This window comes from Myotis lucifugus, unplaced genomic scaffold, assembly GCF_000147115.1.
Source record: "Myotis lucifugus unplaced genomic scaffold, Myoluc2.0 scaffold_368, whole genome shotgun sequence".
In the NCBI taxonomy this organism is placed as follows: Eukaryota; Metazoa; Chordata; class Mammalia; order Chiroptera; family Vespertilionidae; genus Myotis; species Myotis lucifugus.
In genome coordinates this window covers 935,150-952,037 of record NW_005871416.1, presented here as the reverse complement: position 1 = coordinate 952,037, position 16,888 = coordinate 935,150, and the positions used below count along the sequence as shown (strand labels likewise).

At 46.1% G+C, this 16,888-nt stretch overlaps 1 protein-coding gene across 1 annotated transcript in view; it reads right to left on the bottom strand.

Annotated features, from left to right (window-relative positions):
• The window catches only part of FSIP2 (fibrous sheath interacting protein 2), a 60,145-nt gene that overhangs the window by 5,934 nt on the left and 37,323 nt on the right, over positions 1 to 16,888 (bottom strand). Inside the window, 4 exon segments of the mRNA XM_014466932.1 lie at positions 1,595 to 1,692; positions 3,995 to 4,381; positions 6,918 to 9,485; positions 9,672 to 16,342. Coding sequence (XP_014322418.1) covers positions 1,595 to 1,692; positions 3,995 to 4,381; positions 6,918 to 9,485; positions 9,672 to 16,342 — 9,724 coding nt within the window.

The following is a 16,888-nucleotide window of genomic DNA, read 5'->3' as shown; positions in this document are numbered from 1 at the left end:
CTTAGGAGTGCTAGTGTGTCCCTCACGCAGGACCTTAGGAGAGCTAGTGTGTCCCTCACGCAGGACCTTAGGAGTGCTAGTGTGTCCCTCACGTAGGACCTTAGGAGTGCTAGTGTGTCCCTCACACAGGACGTTAGGAGTGCTAGTGTGTCCTCACACAGGACCTTAGGAGTGCTAGTGTGTCCCTCACGTAGGACCTTAGGAGTTCTAGTGTGTTCCTCGGCCAATGGCCTGCCCCTTGCTCTCAGGTGGGTAGGCACTGGCTGCCCCTGGGATGTTCCTGCCCGGGGCCCCCATCCACTGCCTTGGGGTGTCCAGGCCTAGACCATCCAGCCACCACCCCGGCTGCGCTTCTGTTCAGGGGAGACGGGAGCATCTCCCGTCCCTCAGAACGTCTACAGATAGGCCGGGATATTGCTGTCAAGTGGAAACCTACCCTTCCCACCCCAAGGGAGGAACCGGGATTTGGGCTCTTTCTACCCAACCGGGCCGTGCCTGGTGCAGGACACGCCGGGGAAGGGCCAGTGCACCCTGTGGGATTTCCCTCCAGGGTGAATGTGGCTCTCGCTCGCTCGCTCACTGGGCCTTCACTTGGTCGCTGCTGGCCCTGGGCGGGCCTCCGGACTCCTGTGACGTTGCTGTGTCGGCAGCTGTTTGCCTGGCAAACAAAGGCCCGCAGTTTCCCGTTCCCATCCTGCCCGAACTTGGCTTTGATTTGGTTCACTCCGTGCCTGGGTCCTCATCTTTGCTACCAGCAGGAGGAGGTGCTTGCGTGACAAGTATGAGTGTTTAAGGAACCATCGTGCGGAATGAAAGGCAAGCAAAAAAGAAAAGGGTGGGCCAAGGACACAAAATTCCCCAAGGGGGTGTGAGGGGGCGTTGCAAAAAAAAAATCAAGAAGAAACAGTTCCCTCGTGCTGGGGGGGTGGGGGGGGGAAGGCAACAGGAATCTCTTTCTCCTTCTACCCACTGCGCTCCCACGACGGAGAACGCTGCCTCTTGCAGCGCACGCCTGTGTGCGCACTTAGAGCCTTTTAGACAAACTTGAACCGCGTTAGGCCTGGTTATCAGATAGATGGCAGGTCTAACTAGTAAGTGCTGTGCTCTGTCCTCCTAGTCAGCCTGACTTGGGTGTCTCCTCCTCATGCAGTTGCCGTCCATCCTTCCCGTCGCTCAGCAAACTCCCGTGCTCCCTAGCCGTCACCTCGGAGCCTCCAGCCCGCGCGGCCCTTCTCTCCCCGGGTGGTTCTTACAGGCGGTCGCAGGGACGTGCGGACACGCAGGGGGTCTGAGCGGGCAGCCTCGGCAGGCGCTGCAGAGGCCGCTGGGACCGGGGGCCTATCTCCCGGTGAGAACAAGTAATGAAGGGAAACAAGACGCTCGGACATCGTGATCCCAGACACATAGAGGCCCCGGGAATCAACATGGGGGTCACGTGGGAAGGGGAGGCCTTTGGGAGCAGCCACCGTGGGGGCTCCGGGAGGGAAGGCCTGGGACTGAGCCACGGCGCCATCGTGGCTCTACCAGGGCCCGTTCTCCCGACCCAGCCCTTCCCCTCCGATGGCTCCTCCCGTGCTGCTTTGCGGCCACGTACCTGGCAGGTGAGCCCAGGTCCTCCTGGTTGTAGGAGGACGTGCTCATAATCCTGTGTATGAGGTGGTGGATCGGCTCCGTGGACTCCCTGTCTTCTTTCTGCAAAGGTGGAACCCAGGCATCAGGCACTCACATGCACAGCGTGAGGGCGCGCCTGAGGGATTATTGGAAAGATGGACGAACCCATTGTTCTGATTAAAATGTCTCTTTCCAATGGAATCCGTGGGCGGTGGCTCAGTGAAGATGGTATTTTAATGTAGGAGTTTGAATGGGTTTTAAAGATAAACCTTGCACGATGTTTGAAGAATATTAGCTTTCCACTTCTGCACTTCACTAGTATTTTAATCAGGTTTTACTGGCTTCAAACATAAAGGGAATAGATATAATCCCGGTCAATCTCAGAAGCTACCAGGTCAGTCACTGTGAGTGGCACTTTCATCTGCTTGCTGGGAAGTCATATGTGAATTTATGAGAATACCTTTATTCTGAATCTCCAAAAAGGCTATTATGACTGGGAACATTACTCACAATATATTTTGACTTTTGCTAATGTAATACAACAACATTTCTTTAAAAATATTATTATGCAAGTTTCACGTATACAGCATTGTAATTCAACATGTGTATACACTAAAAAGTGATCACCCCCATTAAGTCTAGTTACTCTCCATTACCATCCAATTGACCCCTTTGACCCCTGTCACCAGTCCTACCCTCTTAACTTCTGGTCACCACCTATCTGTTCTCTGCATCTATTAGGTTTCTTTATGTTTTTTTTTTTTGCTTTTAATCTTTTTAAAAATTTTCACATGTGTGAAACACATGTTATTTATCTTTCTCTTTCTGACTTATTTCATTTCACATTACACCTTTAAGGTCCATCCATTTGGTCAAAATGGCAAGATTTCATTATTTTTTATTATTGAATAGTATTCCCTATATATGTAGCCACAACTTATCTCTCCATTCATTGTTGGACACTTGGGTTGCTTCTATATCTTGGCTGCCTTAAACAGTGCTGCATGAATATAGGGGGTGCATATATCTTTTCAAATTAGTGTTTTCATATTCTTCAGATAAATATCCAGAAGTAGAACAACAGCTGGATTATGTGGTTGTTCTATTCTTAATATTTTGAGGAACCTCCATACTGTTTTCCATGTGGCTGCATCAACTTACAGTCCTACCGACAGTATACAAGGGTTATATTTTCTCCACGTTCTCCCCAACATTTATTATTTCCTATCTTTTTTATAATAGCCATTCTACAGGTGTGTGGTTTGGATTTGCAATTCTAATAGTGATGTTGAACATCTTTTCATGTACCTATTGCCCGTTTGTATGTCTTCTTTTGAAAAATGTCTATTTTGATCCTCTGTCCATTTTCAGTTGGGTTATTTTTTTTATTGTTGCATGAGTTCTTTATATATTTTTGAATATTAACCCCTTGTTGGATGTATGATGTGCAAATATCTTTTCCCATTTAGTGAGTGGGTTGTCTTCTTTTTTATTGATTTCAGAGAGGCAGGGAGAAGGAGAGGGAGAGATAGAAACATCAATGATGAGAGAGAATCATTGATCAGCTGCCTTCTGCACACCTCCTACTGGGGATTGAGCCCACAACCTGGGCATGTGCCCTGACCGAGAATCGAACTATGACCTCCTGGTTCATAGGTCGATGCTCAACCACTGAGCCATGCTGGCTGGGCTGTCTTTTTGTTTTAACAATGGTTTCCTTCACTGTACAGAAGTCTTATTTTGTTGTAGTCCCTTTTATTTTTTCCTTTGTTTCATTTGCATTTGTAGTCAGATCCACAATAACATCTAGGCTGATGTCACGGAGGTTGCAAGGAATTTTATTGTTTCAGGTCTTCCATTCAGCTCTCTGGGCTTCCTGGACCTGCATGTCTATTTCGTTTCCCAAATTAGGGATGTTTTGAGCCATTATTTCCTCAAATAATTTTCAATTCAAACCTAGATCATCTGAATTTGTGTGGATCTTTTATTTTCTTCCTATCTTGGCCCTTCCTCTGGTTATATCCTACCTGCATAAGGCTTTTCTACATAGAATCCTCAATGGGTGTTTATTAGCTAAAATACAATAAAGGCTGGAGTCCATTAAGTAATAGACATAAATAATTAGCTTTCATTTATCCCACATGGTTCCCATTTTATGTCCTCCCGGGGCCTCTAACTAACCCAGGTCTCCTTCTGTGACCTGCGTTCCCTCGGTTGAGTTTTATGGCTTTGCCTGTTCATCATTTCTCTTATCCTATGAACATCACCAGGCTCCTGAGTGACAGGAACCACTTTGCCTAATGAAGGAGTATTCTGGACAGAATTTCTGAAGATCTCCCCCTTTCCCATACATGTCGGGTCACCGGCAGCCCTCCTCACTCACCTCACACTGCGGCTCATTCCCCCAGAAGGAGTTGGTGACAGCCAGGATGGAGGAGCGGGTGGGCTGGTCCAGCTCGGCGGTGGGCCACTTCACTTCCCTCCCCGTCGGTCCTCCTGGAGGCTTTCCGGTGGCCTCCGGGCTTTCCGTATCTGCCTCCGTAGCTTCGTCCTCACATAGTTCACAGCTTTCTTCTCTTATGTCCTCTCTCAGAACAAATTCATAGTCATCAGTGGTCGCCTCCTCTCCCATGTGACTTTCTGACTCACCTTCAATATCATGAACTACTAATCGGATGAGAAGATCTTGTTTGTTCTGAACGTCTTTCAAAAGCTCCACCTTGCTGATATCAGGCTTTCTTAGGTTCTGAAAGGAATTTCGGCCAACAGCCTGCAATTGAAGTGACAAAGAATATTAAAAACAAGTGCCTCCATCCCTTTTTCTATGGTTCTATGGTCTTAGAGTCATGTTAATAGGATTTATAGTTTTCAATTTAAATACTGTTTCCTTCCCTAGCACTCACTTGTATGTTAGTAGCATTTTAAGGATCAAATGGAAATTATGAGACATACTTGGTGTCTATCATAACTTCTTTTACACTCAGAGATCATATTAATCTACCATAACTTACTTCAAAGTATAGAAGGTCTATAACAGGTCCTTTTTTCTTAAACTTGGTATTTTACTTTTTATCCACTTACTTCTAAAGTTTTGTAACAGAAGTAGCCGTGATCATCTATTTTTCAAAAATTCTAGATAAGGAACCATAGAGTAACCTTTTCTTTCCCCAATAAAAAACTGTTATTATCTAATTTTGATTTTTAAAAGGCTAATACCAAAATTGTGAACGTTTTGATTTTGATCCTTATCCTGCTCCTGGTTCTTTGGACACATGTTTTTCAAAAGAATGTTTAGAACATACATCTCCACTCTTCTCTCATCTCCCTCATTGAACCTCACTTTCCATTCTCCACATTGAAAGACAGTTCAAAGATATCTATGATTAAATAAGAGAGTTTCCCCACTTTTGTAGCCTTTGACGATGCCACAGAGCCTCTAAACTGACTTAAGTTAATAATCGTTGACCTCAACATGCCTTTGCAACGTGGTAAGTCCGTTTTCAGAAAATAGTGCCTTAAAGGAATATGTAACAATATATAGAAACTGCCTTCTTAGGAAATTAAAACAATCCATTTTGATTTTCTGTGTTAGTGGAGGGAACCGGTGGTTGAGAAAATCCAAAGTTATTCTATGTGGCTGTGAGATTTGTTACTGTGTGTGGTTTTAATTATGTATACGCCTCGTGTGCTGGGAATTTGTCACCTCAGAGCAGAAAGTAAAGCCCGTAGTGGAGCCGACAGTCGCCTGGTTCTCTGATCTAATTCACTGACTTTTGTCTTTCCTTCCTCTGTGCGGAGAGAGACTGTATTGGTACCCAGATTGGTGCAGGTGACACGTCTTAGCAGAGCTTGCTATGTCTGCTTCTTTATTTCTAAGTTTTATGTTTAGGATGGCTTTTCTCCCCCTTAGAGGATAGAGGATGGGGTAATTGTTTGGTTGACGTAGCCTCTTCCTGCTTTCTTTGGTCTATAAATGACTTCAGCAAAGAGAGCTGGCAACTAAGGGTAATATTTGTGACAGAGAATTCTACTGATAATTAAAAACTGATTTTGAGTAGTGTTACACCACAGTCTGCTCACACTCTTTTACTCCCGAGAGAGTACTTGTACATAGATGAAGACTACCAAGTCGCATGCTAGAGCCATGATGAGAACCCATATGGAACAGGAACATTTTGAGCCAGAAAGGATTGGTCCAAAAAGTTGAGGACAAAGGAGATGAAATGAGTGTCTCAGCCCACGAGAAACTCAGTTATTTGGGTATAAAAACAGAAAGCCCTCGGTAATGTATTTACCAACCCTGAGCCTGAGTTCTGTGGGCTGCAGGGCAGGGAGCACGGTCCTATCCATTTTTTTTCTAGTTTTCCAGGCCACAGACTGTATACCTGGACACACCTAGTCGTCCTATGAACGAGCACCATTCGACCAGGTGCTTTGATAACGAAGGAAAATGTGCAGTGGGTCAGGGTCACCCCACTGTCCAGACACCCCCTGTCCTCAGGGGCATCGTTTCCTTGTAACAAGGGCTTCATGTTGGCATTTTAAAGTCCCAGGCGGTTTAGTGTATGTGGGGCTTGAATGTGAGCGGCAGGGCAGAGCTAGGTCTACAGAAAGAGGACACAGGGTCGTCAGTGTGGTAGCATCAGGGCTGCTGGGTCCAGGAAAAGCGGGGGGGGGGGAGGGGGAGGGAAGAACTGTGTACTTCTTTGCAGGATAGAAGAAATTGGAAAAGGCGAATGAAAGTCGGATAGTAAGAAACGAGTGTAATCTAAGAGTTTGTCGCCTAATGTTTGTGGACACGTTGCTAAAAGCCAGCAGGTTGCTGCTGCAGGAGAGCTTCAAGTCTGAGCAATTAAAGCTACTTTAGGTAGTTTTTGAACCTTCCTATGTCCTGATAGCCTAGCTGTCCCTTTGAGGCGCCTTTCGACATCCACGGTAAGAACTGCAGGAACGGCACGAGATTGTGTTTCTTCTGAATCTTCACATGAAGATTATAGCCGCAGTCAGCCTGCTTTTACTGTGAAGGGTATGCCCCTGTGCTCCCATTCTGTTTACAAACAGAGCAACACCGTTTAAACGGATTGTCTTAGGAACACTGGCCCGAGACCGTTAGAGGGAACCACCACGTGCCAAGTCCCAGGAAGTCAGATGACTGTAGGGCTGAACCAGCACAACCAACGCCCCCGTTGGGCTGGGCCGCAGCAGCGACACCAGAAAGCATCCCAAATACCCGTTCGAGGAGGAGAGTCCCACGGCCACCTCGTCTCTCTCTTCACCTGTTTGCCTGCGGCTGCGTTCACACTTACCTCTAAGGGTTTCATGTCCAGACGCCCGGTCCTGTTCAGCGAGGTGCGTCTTTCTTTCTTTAGCTTTTCCTCATTAGATGTGTCTGCGCAGGAATAACTTCTCCCCTGCATCGATGCTCTTCTCACTTCTGCTATGCTGTGCCCGGTGTTTCTTAAACACTCCATCTGAAGCTTCTCAAGAGGTTCAGTTTTTACCGAAATCACTGCTAAGTGTTGTGAAAGAATGCCGGGATCTATTTTGATGGGCTTGTTCCCAATGTGGGGGACGATTTTAATTTGCGTTTCCTCTCCCCACTCTTCCGCTCCATTCTTCGTGTCAGCGTTCATTTTGAAAGCGTGTTCTTGCGCCTTCTGGACAATCCTGTTCACGTCTAGATCTCCAAAGTGGTCCGCATGGGAATCCTTGGAGCAGTCGGTGTCTGTATCTAAGGTAACGCTGGAAACGCCATCGATGATTAAATTGGCCACCTTTTGGGGGAAGACTCTGTTGGTGCCTTTGATGTCGTAGTAAAGGTCCTTGTAGGTCCCGGATTGTATCAGCACGTTGCTGTAAATAGAGTCGATAATCTGAGAGATCATTTCAACACTTTCCGGGTTTAAAAGCTGCCCCTCAGGGTCAGCAGCAACGAGACTAATGTTGCTTTTGGAAATCTCCGCCGACACAGATTTGGTCAGCTGAGATGCAATTTTATTTAACTCGGGCTTTGATAAGTTCTTGGCATCTTTGCTTGAGGCACTGGGCAACTTTACCAGTTTGGCTAAGAACAAGGCCAGTGCTTCCTCTAAACACGTGGCATCCAACATGGAACCTTTTTTGGAGGAAGACCTGTCCTGGGACTTAAGTTCAACAATTTTGACCACCTTTTCCATAATTTTGACAGCTTCCAGCCCCAGTTCTGAGCTCGATACTTCTTCCCCTCCTTGCGGTTGAAATTTAGAATTGGAAATTTCCTTCACCATCAGGAAGCCTATTATGTCAGAGAGGGCACTGCTCTTCCCCTTTAAGTCCTTGAAGATGGACGTATGGGAGCCAGAGTGCTTTAACACCCGGGTGTAGACAGAATTGACCACCTGTTTGATCGTTTCATTGTCAGATGACGGTACAGTCGCCAATGCCTTGGCTGGTGGTACGAGCTGGATCTTACTTTTCGAGATAAATTCTTGCAGGGAAGTTAATATTTTGGACATGATGTTTTGCATTTCAGTTTCTAGGGATTTGTTTCTTTTCTTGTCCACATTGGGAAACACAGATAAAAGCTTAGACAGAAACTGGACGGCGATTTCCTCGATGACGTTGTAAGGCAGCCTGTGGGCGGGCGCGGGGTGGGGCCGGGGCGTGTCCGCGCTGCGGATGGCGTCCTTGAGGATGTTCTCAATGATGCTGTCCACTTCTTCGCACTGACGCGGGGTCAGCTCTCCCGAGAAATAGCTCTGCAGCTGGTTCCCGGACACCTCTCGCAGCACCAGCTCCACGATGGTCTCGGAGAGGATTCTGCAGCCGCTGGCCGCACAGTTTCGTATCATCTCCTGCGAGCCAAACTGGGACAAGAGGTTCCCATAAATAGAAAGGGCCACCAGCTGGATGACCTCGTCGTCGTTGGGATGTAAGGACTCCACGTACTGAATGCTTATGTCTTTGTCCTTGGAGATCTCGGTCATGATGGTGCCCAGTAACTTCATTTGCAGGAAATCCAGTTCTGTGAGCCACCCGCCCTCCGAGGTGACTGCTTTGGTTTTGGGTGCGACTGAGAAAACCTTATGTAAGAGAGCAGAAATCATGGTCTGTAAAAAATCGCGAGGCAGCAGGATGGCGTACGGCGAGAACGTCTGACACTCTTTACTGGCTGTCTGCACCACCTTCTGCACCTTTTTGACAATATCCTTACATTCCAGAGGCAGACACGCCGAAGATGGGACCTCATCGCTGGGCTCCAAGTTCAGCTTCTGCTGAAAAATTTCATTGATCACTGTGCTGGTCAGTTTTCTCGCTAAATTTCCCTTGTTGCTCTTTATATTCTGACAAAGGGAGTCTTGAGACCTATATTCCTTCAAAATATTGCATACAGAAGAGTGAACAACTTTGTTAACCAATGTTTTATCGATGGCCGGGATTCTATCTAGGAAAGACACCTTATGTAGAGGGATTTCTTTCATCACTTTCTGCGTTTGGGACATTTCCGCCCCCGCTGCTTTCTTAGTGAGAGGTGAGGCTCCATCTGCCGTTGGCTCTTTCTGCTTAGGAGGCCCTTTCGGAACGGATGACCCTTTACCTCCAGGAGGGACTAGCGGGCCTTCCTTTTCTGGCCTAAATACCTTAATCTGAGCCTTGGACAGCTCCTTCAGCAGAGAATCAATGAGCTTCATGGCTGTGTCAAGGAGGTCGGCTTGATGTTGGCCATCACTGACATTTTGGCATCTATCAGATGTTTGTGCTTCTGGTGAGGCACAAAAGATCAACTTGTTAACCATTTCGATGATAACATCCTCTAAGAGTTTAGCAGGGAAAATCCCAGGCTTACTTTTCGGTGGGTACTGAGCACTGTCCGGTTTCCTGGGTTCATTTTTGATCTCCTTCACTTCCACTTTCTCTTTTCCTCTCTCTTGTTGCTTCTCTTTTCCTCCCTCTTGTTGCTTCTCTTTCTCTCTTGCTTTCTCATTATCCTTTTCTTCTTCCTTCTCCGGGGCAGGGAGATCTTTGTAGACCGAGAGGGGTAAGTCCTTTATTGAAACAGACTGGGCAAAATCCTTGCGGACCTCTTGGGTGACATGAACTGTATCACTTGGGGTTTTTTGGAAACTTGAATAATCTGATTCTGGGGCAAAACACGTCTCTAAGATATTGTCATAAATATTTTCAGTGACATTTTGAACACGTTCATAGCCTGCATAATGTTTGTTTATATCGACTAGAGGGAGGGTGCTTTTTCTCCACTCAGTGTTCGGCTTTGGAGTTAACGTGTCCTCTGTGTTGGTCGCTGCATTTGTCACTTTGGGTGTCAAAGGTAACGGACAGGGCTCGTCTTCTTTTCTCAATGCATTTCCTCTTGTTTTGTCAATCTTCTGTTGGTTTGTGTCCAAATCTGGTCCCACCATTTCCTCCTTCCGCTCCGTCTCGCCGGGAGCTCCTGGAGTCTGTGTGTACGCCTCATGACGTTGCTTCTCTTCCTCTGTTGACACCGATCTGCTTTTCTTCTCAGTTTCATTATTTTTACCTGCTCCCTTCACATCTGACTTCTGACTATCTTTACTTTTCACACTCGTAGTTGGAGATGTACCTATTGATACAGTCTCAGTATAATTTTTAATTGAGATTGTCATTTCATTTTCCTTCTCTTTCTTTTTCGTTGCCAGCCCTGCAGCTGCCCCCGGCAGCAGGTTCAGCAGGTTGCACGTCATGGTTCCAGTTAGAGAGGTGACTTTACGCTCTTGGGTCTCGCCTTTTCTCACGGGCGCCTCCTCACTCTGGACGCTTTTCTTTCTACTTGCTGTTCCTCTGTCTAGTTCCAAAGTTCCCAACACGTGTTTCCGGACTGAGGTTGGAGAAGTGTATTTATATGATTGCTCTGAAAAAGTAAGTTGGTTTCCTTTGAGGCCTGTGCTACTCAGTGCAGTGGTTTCCTGTGGCAGGTGCTGAACCCTTTGGGTGATGTGATCTGGATTTAGAAATGAAAAGAAGGTGGAAGACCAGTCTCCTGAGAACAGGGGTTGAATTTTGAAGGCAGAGATTGCCTTTTGGGCTAATGCAGCAATCGTTTCTATTAGCACGTGACCTTTATCATCCTCCTGCATGTCACCGGAGTCGTACTTCCCTATGAACTGATCGTACACAAAGTTGGATATCTTATCCACTGTCTCTTTATCAATTGGTGGGAAAGCAAAGACTTCTTCAGCATTCGGTAGAACTTTAATTTCACTTTTCCTGAATTCTCCTATCAGAGAATTTGCAAATTTTATAGCCAACCCCACAAGTTCTGTCTCCGACATCCCTTTTTTCTTAGGTTCTCCGGCAATACTTAGGAGGGAAGAAAATTTGCGAACGAGGTCAACCACTACGTCTTCCAAAAATGTAGCCGAGTAGAGGGACGTCTGAGTCTTTTCTTTCCCAGGTTTGGTGAGTGCAGAGCCCCCGTCACCCTGTAAAAATGGCCTCAGATGATGGTCCATAATTTCCTTCATAACGAAACCCGCGACTTTGCTGAGGAACGAGCCTGCTTTTCTGTCTGCATCTCTTTGCACTTCCGCTTGAAAGTCAGATTTTTTCAAGATATTATTACATATCGAGTCAACCAGGTTCTCAATCATGTCTAGTTGGGTACTGTCGGCATTCTCTTCCGCCCTGGCGAGACGGACTTCATGTTCCGTAATCTCTCTGATAATTTCATCCGTCAGTTTTGAAGCTGCAGCCACAAACTCGTCATCGGGTGAAGCGCCTTCCTCCCTGAGCTCGCCCCCCGTGTGGGTGGGCGGGAAGATGCTCGCTATGAGCTTGTGAATGATGTCTTCCAACAGCACGCGCGGCAGCACCGTCATGCACGGGGTGGGGGGGCCGGCCTTCGTGATGACATTCAGCACGTTTCTGATGATGTTTTCGGTTTGAAGGGAAGAACAGGAAGAAGATACCAATTCTCCTGACACTAACGACTGCATCTGATGATCATAAATTTCTTCCAATAGTAAGTGATAAATTTTCCTGCCGAAAGAAGTCGTGTCACTTTGCATAACCGTGTAGACTTGAATCAGAGATTTGTATTCACCTAATATCTTTTCATAAGTCAGGTTGGCTGTTTTTTGAACCATTTCTTTGTATCTTGCCGAAGAACACATATCATTATCGAAATAATTCGAAACTACAATCTCCGACGTGGTGAACTCCAGAACAATTGATTTTACTAATGTCGTCACAATGTCAGTAATTTTCACTTTCACTATGTCTGGGTGCTCAGCAGCCAAGACGTTGTGTGAGAACGCGTACAGGAGTTTACATAGCAGCTCTGCGATGACCTCCTCCAGGAAGGCAGCCGAGTTCACCACGAAAGCCAAGTTTCCTTGCTGAGCGTCGGCAGCTCTCTGTTTAGCGTCATGATCAACCGCAGCTAAGAGGCATGTTTTATCTCCGGGTAAAAATGACTGGAGATGATGGTTAAATATTTCTTTTATGATAAAACTCGCTATTTTCGAAACAGGCATCTTACTTATCCCTTTCTTATCCTTTGTGAGAGACTGATAGAGCTTTGAGTGTGAAAGGTCGGCGTAGATGGAACCCACCATGGACTGGATCTCTTTCTCCGAGATCATGCTCTGTTTCCCACTGCCATGTTTGACAATGCAGATTGCATGTTTGGAAATGATTGACATAATTTCGTTTATCAGCCTTATGACGTTATCACTGAGCTCCGACTTGGAAGTGCCCTTGCATTCTGCGCTGGCGGCCAGTGGGCTCACCTGAGAGATCAGCTGGGCGACCACCTTTTCCAAGTGGGTGTGCGACAACATGGTGGTGTAGATAGTCGACGCCTGTCTTTGGAATCTTGATTTAGTGATGTAACCTTGGACTCTCTTTATCAAAACATCGACGTTCAGTTTGGCGTACGACTTAAAACGAAGCTTTCCTATCAGCTTTGGGTGGATTTGGAAATCAAACGTGTGGGCCAGGATGCTCTTAGTCACCCTTGTTGCCAAGGTCTTTGTGTCACTGAGGAAATCGTAATCGGGCAGGATGTCCATTTCATATTCTTGCAGCACTTTGCTGAACACCACGTCCACAACGCTGTTGAGGACATCTCTCTCCACTGGAGGCAAACAGCACTGCTCCTCGGCGTTCTCCAGGATGCGGACCGGGGCTCTGGACAGCTCTTCTGCTATCAGATGTGTGAGTTTCCCAGCTTTATCCAAAAGCTCATCTTCCGAGTCTTTTGCTGATTTTGTTTGCACAATGCCCAACACCCTGTGGAATATTTTCCTTAAAACTCCAAAGATCACATCTTCCAGAAACGCTGCCGAGTAAACATTGGCAGGAGGCCATGGCCTCCACTCGCCGTCAGGGTGAGCGTCTGTGGGGGAAGGCAATGCCTTTTGGTCCACAAACGGCTGAAGATGTTGTTGACAAACATGTTTGATGATGAAACCTGCTATTCTATCGATGAGAGCGTCGTTGCTGCCTTTGATGTTTTGTTCAACCGATTCCTGAGACCCGGAGTTTTGTAAAATGTTTTTGAAGACGGAGTCCACGAGCTGCTGGACATCATCTTCTGAATAAACAAACTTGGTTTCTTCATCATCTTTTGAGAATTGGATGTCATGTTGAGAAATTTTCATCCTAATATCACTGATTATCTTTGAAGCAATTTCATTGAAATTCACTCTTGCCCTGTCTTTTAGAGTTTCTGTGTTTGGAACAAAGTCGGATGCAGAAGAAAAGATTCTAGATAATAGTACTCTGATCATGTCTTCTAAAAACGTGTATGGCAGCAGGGTATTATACGGAGATAAACTCGGGCTTGGCGTGGCGGGTTTGCTGATGTGACCAATGATGCCCTGGATGATGCTCTCAGCTGTGGAAATAGAACAGGAAGGTGACAGATCGCCAGAGAACAGCGGGTGCAGAAGGTAATCAGAAATGGCCGCTACAGTTAAATTGGTGATGTTTTCCACAAAAGTCTCGCTGTCTTCAGAGTCCTTGTCAGCCTCAGGGTCTAGCCCGTGCTGCTGTAACACGTTTCTGTAAACAGAGGACACGAGCTCATCCACGATGTCTGTGCCTACGGAGGGGCCGGCGCCCTCCTTGCCGCCGCTGAGGATGTGAGTTGTAGCTTTGTCGAAGTGGGTGGTTATCGAGTTCACTATTTTTTGTGTCATGTTTTCCAGCTCATTGTCAGTGTTCTGCTTGGAGCTGAATATCTTTGCTACAAGTCTGGCCACAATTTCCCCTATGAATGTGTCAGGGGGAACGCCTGAGGATGAGGGCCTCTTGGGTCTGTGCGACGCTGTGACCTCACTGAGGACCCGTTTAACCATGTTCGATACTGCATCCAGTGGGGTATTTGGACGGTGCAAACCTTCTTCACACAAAAATGGTTGAAGATGGTTTTCAATAATCTCTTGGATAATAAAACTGGCTATTCGGTCCACCATAACTGGGCTTCGGCTCACCAGGCTGTTCTGGATTGAGACAAGAGAGTCAGGCATTTGCATGATGTTCCGATACACAGAATCCACCATCTTCTGGGTGTTTTTCCCTGCACATAGCTGTGGATTGTCACATATAGTGAGCCAAATTTTGTGTTTTGAAATGGCTGATAGAACCTTATTTATGATACAGTTAGACATTTCACTGAAATCTGAACTCATGGACTCTTTTCTCCCCAGAGGGGAAGCCTTACTGGGCGGAGCAGTGAGTTGGGCTAGAAGCCTCCTGATGATATCCTCTAAAAAGGAGTGCGACACCCTGGTGCTGTAGCCTCCCGCAGACCTGGATCTGGAAGCACATTCTCGCAGGGTCCTTTGTAGTTTCTGCAGGATGATTCCCGCTTCGAGAGGGCAGCAGGAGTTCGGGCTGAGCTTCTCCCGGAAGCAGGGTGGGAGTTGGTAGTCCACGATCTCTAACAGGATGCCGTTCGCTATTTGTCCTGCTAGTGAGGAGTTGTCATGCGCCAGATTCACACCACGGGTCACTTTCAATTGATATTTCTGCAAAACGTCAGGGTAAACCGAGTCAACAACCCTCCGCACCCTTTCCTTTTGGACCGGCGGGAAGCACAGTCTCTCCTCCACGTTCCGCAGAACGGCGATCTGCGCGCGCGCAAACTCCCTCACCACGTTGTTGACCAGTAGTGTGTTCGTCTCACTGAGCTGGGCCTCCGTGATGCTTCCATTTTTGCCCCACAGGGAAGTGGAGAGATCGAAAAACAGTTCTGAAATGATTTCCTCCAAAAATGTGGCCGAATAAACACCTGTACTCCTACTCCCCAGGTGTAGCTTGCTATGGATGGCTGTTTCCTGCCTCCTACGAGGTGTCACAGAAGAGGAGCTTACTGAACACTTCCTGCCAAAAGGTGACTGTGTTTTGGAGCGGACCATGCTGGAGAGATTTAGGGATCCGGTCAGAGCGCGACTGTCACAGCTGGTGAAGCCGGCAGAACCTTTACCTTGTCCGAATCCTGCTAATTCTGGCCTTTTTGCTTTTATAAGACCCGACTGTCTTTCTTGTGTTCGACCCTTCAAGTGCTGGCTTGCACTGGGCGGGCTGTGAGGGAGTTGAATATTGTGACAGAGTTTGTCCATCAGGGACTTCACCAAGCTGTGGGAAACGAGGGTGAGCATAGAGTCCGATGATAACACATCTGTATCCATTTCTGCCAGATTTTCCAAAAGATCTGACATACAATCTCCTTGGGACTGTTCACAGCCCATGGCCCCCTTACAGTCACCAAAGCCCTCTTCTTCGACACTTTGAAGCATTTTTAAAAGTTGACATTCTTCCGTAGACATTTCATCAGAAAGAGGGCCATGATCAAGAAAGGCCGTGTTTGTGCATTTTTCCAAAAGCGTTCTGATAAGTTTCTCACACACGACATTGAGAAGAAAAACGGATTTGGGGGTGAGCCCTAAGTTATTACTCGAGGACGATAAAGATTTTCTTGCTTTTTCATAAGAATCCATAGCCTCACCTCTGCGTTCATCTGGTAAAAATAAATCTAAAACAATATTGAAGACCTTATTGACTACTTCTTTGGATTCACGAGTTTTCAGGCTACTAACGATACTGTCTAACTTGTATGCCAGGTAATCTAATTTCTCATTTTGAATGAGATGTTCATTTGGGTGAGTAGATGATTCCCAGTTTCTGCAACTTATCTGTCTTTTCATGGTGTTTGCTTTGTTACCCACGGACACACTGTTGCTTCTAAGCATGGACAATGGTTTACTTCTTCCATTGCTTTCAAGGTGATGAGTTATTCCTATCACTTTGGACAGTACGTGAATCACTCCTATTAGGAGATCCTGGAAAATATGGTCAAAGTCAGTAACAGTGACTCCCGGGCAATAAATGTACTTTGTTTTTAAGGAAAACATTTGCTGTGCAATGTCAGGCTCTATAATGTTACTATCGCAAAGGATTTTAGTAATGATTTCAGAAATACTTAAAGCAAGTTCTCCGATAGAAATCGACCTGTTTTCAAATACTTGAGAATCAATGGAAATAATCTTGTTACATCCTGAATTTTGGCTTTCCCATGCCTTCGCACTCTCTCTGCCACCTCGGATGCCATCAGAAATGCTCGAAATTAAATGGCAAATGACAGACTCGGTGAGATGCTCACAAAGTTGGCAAAGCGAAGAATCATTGTATATGCTTCTTAGACGCTGTTCTGACTCGTATGTTTTCTTTGACAGTGCGGAAACAATCGACATCTTCTCACTGGACACTTCAAAAAGAAAACATAATTTGTAGCATGCATTAAGAGAAATACGGAAAATTCAATATATCGGTAATTATTTACATATGAATTTCACCTTTGGAACACTTCACTAAAGAAAAAGAAAAATTTAGTCAAGAAAGAAATTGGGTTTTCTTCTGATACTTATTTCCCACCTTGTGGAATCATAATTTTAGCCAGAAAGTTGAGAAAATTAACCATGAAGAATTAAAATTCTAAGTCAAGTGCTGATGTCTGACTTGCTTAGATAGTTACAGGCTTTAAGAAGTTGGAAATTCTGGGGCAGAAAAATGAGTTTCGAGTTGAGTTTTACATCCTAGCATGTCCACAGTGATATATGGGGACCTCGTATCATTACTGAGGACATGTTTTGAGTCACAACATTTCATGGTAGGCTGTGTGTCATTCAGGAAACGAAGGAGTTGACTGGCCATAAGAACACAATGAAGTAGGATTGTGCTCACTGCAGAAGTGTAGGGGCTCCGTGGCCATGGCAGTAGTTTTCTAACCCCTGGATTGTAGGTTGTCACAAAA